The 8,466-nt window shown below is 42.8% G+C and overlaps 1 protein-coding gene across 5 annotated transcripts in view; it reads right to left on the bottom strand.

The window, feature by feature from the left end:
* Positions 1 to 5,847: 5,847 nt before the first annotated feature.
* The window catches only part of CPNE4 (copine 4), a 265,049-nt gene continuing 262,430 nt past the window's right edge, over positions 5,848 to 8,466 (bottom strand). For all 5 annotated transcript variants that reach the window (XM_081164654.1, XM_081164651.1, XM_081164655.1 and 2 more), the window contains one exon: positions 5,848 to 6,441. In XM_081164654.1, the coding sequence (XP_081020780.1) occupies positions 6,310 to 6,441 (132 nt within the window). In that variant the 3' untranslated portion in view covers positions 5,848 to 6,309. The remainder of the gene's footprint in view (positions 6,442 to 8,466) is intronic.

Below are 8,466 nucleotides of genomic sequence, written 5' to 3'. Positions count from 1 at the left end.
CCGTAGGCATGCCACCCGTAGGCATTCCCTCCATAACACGCACAGACATTTCCCCTTACTTTTTAGGAGGAAAAAAGTGAGTGTTATGGTGCAAAAAATACGGTAATTAGGAGGTTTCATGCCGGTCTAGTTCTGTGCTCCTTTTCCCAGCCTTTAATCTATTGATGATTAATGCCTATATGTAATCCTCGCCTTGTACTTGTGTTAACCAATCAGCAACAAGTTGCTTTGTGTTTGTATCAACCAATCAGCAACAAGCGCACCTGTGGCAATGTTTGTAATATTCAATAAAAGAGAGTTCTTGGGGCTTGCTCCAGAAGACGCCTCTCACATGACACCTGCTACTCGTCTGTCGCGGTTTCATTCCAACATGGATATCCTGTTTTGTAGCCTCAATAGGCTCTCAAAGTGTTCTACAGCAGATTCCCACAATGTACCATCAGGAACAGAAATAACATGGTGTCCGTCTGATGCCAGGAATTTACAGACACCATCTCCATTGTTGTTGTTTACTGGTGTCGTCCTCTGGCCGCTACCTCATAAACCAACAGTGCCCACTGCGGACCTAAGAATTTCACCCAGGCAAAGAAGCTTGACCAAATATGCCCCATACACCTTTTAAGTCATGAATAACTAGAATAGGTTGTTGTGGGCAGGTGGGCTTGTAAAGATCTCCAAATTCCAGAGAATAGGAACTGTTGTAAAAGTAAAGGGACCCCTGACCATTAGGTCCAGTCGTGACCGACTCTGGGGTTGCGGCGCTCATCTCGCTTTATTGGCCGAGGGAGCTGGCGTACAGCTTCTGGGTCATGTGGCCAGCATGACTAAGCCACTTCTGGCGAACCAGAGCAGCGCACGGAAACACCGTTTACCTTCCCACCGGAGCAGTACCTATTTATCTACTTGCACTCTGACGTGCTTTCAAACTGCTAGGTTGGCAGGAGCAGGGACTGAGCAATGGGAGCTCACCCCGTCGCGCGGATTCGAACCGCCGACCTTCTGATTGGCAAGCCCTAGGCTCTGTGGTTTAACCCACAGTGCCACCCATGTCCCAGGAACTGCTATGGACTTATCTAAAAAACTTGCTCAATGGTCTTATGAATGTCCAGTTTGGCAGAGATTTCAATCCATGGAAGAGAAGCCACAATGGATACCTCGTCTTCTCAAAACGAAATTGTTCTCAATTAGGAGACAACTGTTCTTCTAGTTTGAAGGTATATGCTGCTCTTCTTTTCCTTCAGGAAAGGGCCACATCTCCAGGACAGAGAATCCCAAACCTCCTAGGTTGAATCTCAGCCCATGTAGGGATGGGAAAGACCTTCTGGCTGAAACCCAGAAGAGCTGTTGATGGACCAAGTAGAGATAATACTGAGCACAATGGTCCAGTGTTGTGACTTGGTATACGGCAGCTTCCCATGTAAGACTAAGGTCTTTCTTTGTGATGCTGAAGTGCAGGGGAAGTTGTATGGTGTAGCAATCAGCAATCAGATTGCGACAAGAGATTTTAACATAAAAGGCAGCTGTGTAAGTGAATGTAAGTAATGTATGAGATGAAGCGAGACAGTGTGTTCAAAGCTTAATGGACTGTGGCACGCAGGGTTTTAAAGTCAGATTTGAAATTCATTGTACTAGATGGAATGACTCAATTCAGTAAGATATTAAAGGTTTGGGTGAGGGTAAGAATTGTAAAATATGCAGATATAAGCCACAAGGGGAGGGAGGGGGAATCTCCTATCACATCTTTTGCTAGATTTCACTTAAGACTGCTCTGCCATTAGGCTGCTCAGGACAGGTCTCTCAATACATTTTGAAGCAAATCTACAGCCCTTGGCACAAATGTACCATTGTAATGTTGAAATCCTAACACACACACAACCCCGAACTCCCTCTTCTGTCACTCAAAAGCTCAGTTATGCAGATACTTTCAAATCCAATTCAGAATAAATTTTCAGGGTTGCCTTAATTCAGGTCTCTTCTAGACATCCTGTTTATTCAGCACTCATCCTGATTTCCTGGCTAAAAGCTTACACGGAGATTGCATTTAATCTGTATTGACCATTTGTACTGACTTGTTTGCAGGGAGGCTATATGACAACGAGCATTTATCCTGCATTCATCCTGATTTACTTTCGATACGTTTATTCTACATGCTCCCATTAATCATTTGTTCTATGCTTTTCGGTTCATTTCTCCGTCACCTTCCCAAACTGCTTCTTTTTAAAAGTGGATTTTTGCACTGGAGTGACAGAGCTCTTTGATTTGCTCTAATTGTGCAAACCTAAATTTCCTGATATGCGCTTGAATTACAGGGTATGCTCCTGTAAAATACGCACGGTCTGCAGGTGCCCTCATGCCTCAAGATCCGGAATATAGGTAACGAACTGAAGCAGTGAACAGAGGAACAGCGGGTGACTCAGCCTCCTGACAGCTGGGTTGCTGCTGCTTACTGAAATAGATGGGAGGGTGTGCTGCAGAGGTCAGTGTGGTGGAAATGCACCAGCAGCACAGGGGAGTTGAATTGCTCTGCTGGTGTGTTTGTGCCATGCCCACCTTGCCCCATTTCATCTTCTTCCTTGGTAAGCAGCAGAAACTCAGCTGTCAGGAAGTCGGGTGAACATCCTCTCCCCACCATTCTGCCCACTACTCAACATGCCACCACCAGCTCCAAGAACAGGTTTGAGGAGAGGTGTTCATTTTTTCCCCTGCTGTCCAGAAAGAAAAGGCATTTGGGTGTATATCTGTCACTTATTACAGACCCCCCCAAGTGTCCCTGTTTCCCAGGGACAATCCCAGATTTACAGAAGCCATCTCTGATTTGATCCCAGAATGTCCCGCTTTTCCTTAGGACGTCCCTATTTTCATCTGAGAAATGTTGGAGGGTATGGAATAGGACATCCCTCTTTTCATCTGAGACATGTTCAAGGGTAAGGAATAGGAATATGGAATTTGATTGATGTTGGAGGGTATGTTATTACTTAATTTTGTTTCTGCACCGTAAAGTATCTTAGCAGTGAGTGCCCCTCTTTCACTCTGGGGAACAGACAATGGCTTTCTAGTTTGATTTCAGCCCGGTGCAAACTTGCACACATCTCTTCAGGCATTTGTGCAGCTTCCTCTAGTGCCCTTAGTCTTGCTTTTAAGAAAGAACCTTGAAGATCTCCATACTCTGATGGGAGGGCCTTCTTGGTAGTGGCACCCACTCTGTGGAACGCCCTCCCCTCAGATGTCAAGGAAACAACTATCTGACTTTTAGGAGACATTTGAAGGCAGCCCTGTTTAGGGAAGTTTTTAATGTCTGATGTTTTATTGCTTTATCATCATCATCATCATCATCATCATCATCATCATCATTGATTCTGTTGGAAGCCGCCCAAATAGGTGGGGTATAAATAATAAATTATTATTATACTAAATCAGTCAAGAGCTAATTCCTTTTCTGCTGGAGAAGGAAGTATTAAATTAGCAATAGAGTGTAAAAAAATAAAACACATCCCCATTTTGTCAGTGCTTCTACTTCAGAAAGTATGTAAGAGTGGCAAATAATGAAATTACTTACTATAATCTTAGTTTGCTTCTTCCCAGCCCGCCTCATCCCTCCCTACTCTTTGCCTCATTGCTTAAAAGTATTTCCTTCAATCTGGGAAGTCTTTTGTGTCCAGAGTGCAAAGACAATATACTTTTGACATATCACATAGGATCTTATTCATGAGATTAAATTCTGATCTGCAACCAGGGGGAAAGAAAGAACGAACCATGGGGGCAAGGATTGATGTGGAAAGGACTCCTGTGTCACGGCACACAGGCAGAACCTGCCATTATGAAACTTCAGCCCCAGAGAGTTTGTTCCAAACATGATGAGTGCGGCATATTGTGCTGAAAACTGCTGACATGTGCCATCAAAAACGAAAGTCCACAACCTTAGGTGGAATTTGGGATGCTCAGCCTTGTGTTCACGCGTTCTTACCATCTCATCTAGTAGGTAACTTCTTGTCCTAAATGCCAACTCAAATGCAGCCTCCTTTCATGCAACTTGATTATATTTTAGAAAAACCTTGGCTAGGCAGATAACCTTTCATGTTCTTATTACAATTAATGAAAACACTTTTGTGGTATAAAAAGGCAAGACTATGGTGGAACTGGGCAGAAGTCTGCTTGTTGCTCCTCAGCTGATGGAGAAGCTACAAATGGCACACCGAAATCTCCACTGTTTTTAAAGAGACTAAACTATATTTTCTCTGGAAGCTGGTAGAGAGAAGTGAGGACTAAGTGGTGGGAGCCTGAAAGCCGCTGCATTTGGGAGAGTCGATGTGATTGAGGAAATTATTTTTCAACAATAATGCAGGTGGCCTGCACGTCAGCTAGAATCAATGGACTCAGACCTCGAGTGGCAGTCGAATTAAGAGTGGCTTAAATTAGAGGCAGAGTAACACATTGACAGTACTCAGAACACCTTGCCGGAGACCTGGGGTAATTGCTTTCTTCCCTGCCTTACTCCACCCTGCAAGCCATCGTTGCCCAACATGCGTGAGTCACACCCTGTCCTGGAGATGACACAGGGTAGCAAGCCTGTTGTTAAAATAACGTGTGTGCATCAGACAAAGATGGACAGGGTTTAATCCTGCTTGGCTTTGCGATCTGAGATCAGGGGGCTTAAAAGGGGAGGATGGGGAGACTTGCAAAGTACAAGGGATTTTGACAGTTGGGTCAAGTTTGGGAACAAAAAAAAGTTGCCCATTCCTGAGCTAAATAATAAGGGGGGAAACCACCCTTCTAAAATTGGGTTGGGCACAACTTTCTTTGCAACAAGTTGGAAATTATTTAGTTGCCCTGAGGAGGAATGCAGAGGGTAAACACATAAATGGAATTCTGGGAGATTTAAAAATCATTTTTTGAATAAATAATCTCCTTACACCCTTTTGTGCATTTTCCCCCCACACCTGCTGAGATAGCTCAGCTGGTAAACCATGAGGCTCTTAATCCGACTCTGCTCTGATCTTTTCTGACTCTACAATTCTATGGTTCAAAATACTCATAGTTTTGGGCCTTCAGAAACACAGGCAGCCTGTGTAATAATCAGCCTTTCAGTGATCTGCTGTGTTAAAGCCATGCAGTTTAGGTTCCATAGTGTCTACACAAACCTGGTCATGGTGCATGAATGTAAAGAAACAAACAAAATGTTAATGTTACAAACATGATCAGATGTGTCCGAAACATAGTCCACCAAAATCTTGTAACAGCTAGCCATGACTATTTTTAAACATGACATGGCATGTAAGCCTACTGGCCAGTTAAGACGTATTGCAGCTGCTACAGTTTCCTGCTGTTACAGAAATTACCGTGGTGCCCCGCAAGACGAATGCCTCGCAAGACGAAAAACTCGCTAGATGAAAGGGTTTTTGCATTTTTTGAGCTGCTTCGCATGATGAATTTCCCTATGGGCTTGCTTCGCAAGACGAAACGTCTTGCGAGTTCTTGCGAGTTTGTTTCCTTTTTCTTAAAGCCGCTAAGCCGTTAATAGCCGCTAAGCCGCTAATAGCCGTGCTTCGCAAGACGAAGAGACTCGCGGAACGGATTAATTTCGTCTTGCGAGGCACCACTGTATGTGCATATCTGGGACTTTCTACACAGTCCCCAAACTTTCAAAATATTGGCTATTTTTGAGCACATCTTTTACAAGCTGTTCTCATGTTTGTTACAGACATCTTAGACTCATGCTTGGAAGTAAATCTCCTGGAATGTTCTGGTGTGATTTTTTAAAAATTTATTGTTATTATTTGAAGAATGGAAGAGTCGATGAGAATTTTTCAGCAGGCAGCTTTGTGGCAAGAAATAAATAAACACAACAACTGCAAAACTGTGTTGTTTTTATTTTGGAACATGCAAAATACAGTCCATGCATCTGCCATTTTGAAAAAAAAACCAAAACCTTTTCATTTCATAGCAGATAAACCCAAAGACGTTTTGGCTATCAACTTCCAATAAATGTTTCAAAATGCTTTACAGTGTAAAGATAATAAGAAATTTAGCAAAATTTCAACAAACCTGTATAAAAAACAGATACAGATAACTTTTTTTTTTCATTTCAAGGCGACATGCTGTAATGTAAAGAGTTATAATTTTGTTTTTGTTTTTGTTTTCATAAAAAGTCTTCAACAATACAATTGCTTTAACCTTTACCGGCAAGCCTTTAGGCTACACATGCAAAAAAAATTATTTGAGTTAAAAATCACCAAAACGTGCTATTTTCATTTAAGTACAGTAACTGTAAGTAGTAGCATATCTGAACTCTGTAAAAGTGTCCAGGGAAGGTCATGGAGCTACTGTCCTGGAAGACTCATACTCTGACATACATTTTGGTTTAATCGCTTTCCCATTGTAATAGTCCACCACTTGGTTTGGAACTTCAGCCAAAACACTTTTTGCTAACGCAGCTGGAGATGCCTGCAGGAAATGGCAGAAAATAACAGTTGTTAACACACTTCTACCTAAAACGTGGCTGTTCCACACACATAACCCCATAACCAACAGGGTTGTGATCAGCACAACTATGCTGGCCTTTAAGATGCAGGTTATTCCACTTCAGTCTAGCCAAACACCTGTGAGCATATGATTAATGCTGCAAATACAAGGCTTTAACAAGGCTGCCCAGTCCCCCCCCCATGCATATGGGGCTATCTTGTCTACAACAACATCAAGGCCTCTGATGTAGGTAAGGCTATGTTGTCATTTGCTTTGTCTAATCACACTAAGATGGGGTAAAGCACACAAGTCATTTGGCATCCATCTGGTCAGCTGTTTGTGGAGACTGAGGAACTTTGGGTATTATTGTCCCAATCATCACTATGGCATGCAAAGGCCTTATAGTTCTATTGAAGTCTTTGGGTCCTTTGAGCATTAAATGATTTCCCACCATGCTTCTATTTTGCAGTACACTCCACCTGCTTATATTTTTGATTAACGTGCAAAAGGAACTGCATTTCTGCTAGCAGGAGAAACATCAAATACTTCCTGTAGTCTACCCTTATCTGTTATTGTTCTGTTACCTATATGCATGCATTTGGTAACATTTCTGAAATATATAGCATTCGGTTTAATGTATTTGTTGTGGTTTATTGTTCTAGAAGGCTACATGCCTATGGAGTGTTCAGTATTTATGCTTTAAGTTAGTCTTAGCTGCTGCTTTGGTTTCTGTAACAATTTCTATGCGTTATCCAAATTTCGAGTCATTAAGTTTGCATTGTCACAGTAAGCTTTTTCTTATATTAAAAAATGTTTGCCTTTTAGTTTACTGTCAATTTTGGGGGTCGTCTAATACGCCCAGTCGCCTAAGACGCCGAAATCTACTGTAGATCCTGGATTTTTGCATAAACTCTGGAAGTCCTGCTAATAGTATAAACACATATGATGGAAAACACACATAAAATTCATAGTATGCTTAATAAGCAAGAGTAACACATGTACAAGCCTAGGTGGGCCTACTCAGAAGTAAGCCCCCACTGAGTTCATTGGGACATACTCCCAGGTGAGTGGGTGTAAGGTTGCCGCCCCTCGATTTACTTATTTTTAAAGTATTCAAATTTAAAGTTGAAAATACAATACAAAATGAAACAACTGTGCACAATGAACGTTAGATCTGCGTTTTTATTTCATTCATACATATGCAAACACACACTTTGGTTCGAAAGAAATGCAGAAATAAATCCTGCTTGAACCTCCTTTTGAGTCAATGGGATTAACAGTATAGCCTAGAAATCTAGCAGTCTTTAAAAGGTGAATTCTTCATGGTGACAACGGTTACTTTCTTTCTGGGATGAGAGTTGCTCAATGCCAACGTGGCAAACTTCAGAGCTGCGTGACAGAGGACCCTGCCTGCCAGGGCAGCGCTATCTGGCAATACCTTTTCTACGGCTGAATCCCCAGCTACAACCTAGCAAGACGATAATGGCATTTATCTTCTCAAGCTGGAGCTTAATGAGGGGCACGACTCCTCTCACTCGCTCACTGTCTCGCTCCTGTGCAGTTCTGTAGGATGATGGGAGCCTTGAAGGAGCTTTCAAGCATCTGTCTTGTTCTGCTAGATTAAAAGCTCATTGTAATGGCCATCCTTGACCTATTTGGAGCAGCTAATTTCAGTGCACAGATACTGAGGTGGAGACTCGTAGATGTCCACTTCACAAGCAGAGTTCTAAAACCACTGAACGGCTCTCCTGCCTTCAGATACTAAAAAGATAAAGGTAAAGGGACCCCTGACTGTTAGGTCCAGTCGTGGCTGACTCTGGGGTTGCGGCGCTCATCTCGCTTTACTGGCCGAGGGAGCCGGTGTACAGCTTCCGGGTCATGTGGCCAGCATGACTAAGCCGTTTCTAGCGAACCAGAGCAGTGCACGGAAACGCCGTTTGCCTTCCCGCCGGAGCAGTACCTATTTATCTACTTGCACTTTGACGTGCTTTTGAATTGCTAGGTTGG

Source organism: Podarcis bocagei (genome assembly GCF_964188305.1).
Source record: "Podarcis bocagei genome assembly, chromosome: 12".
Lineage (NCBI taxonomy): Eukaryota > Metazoa > Chordata > Lepidosauria > Squamata > Lacertidae > Podarcis > Podarcis bocagei.
This window is presented reverse-complemented; position numbering and strand designations above follow the sequence as displayed.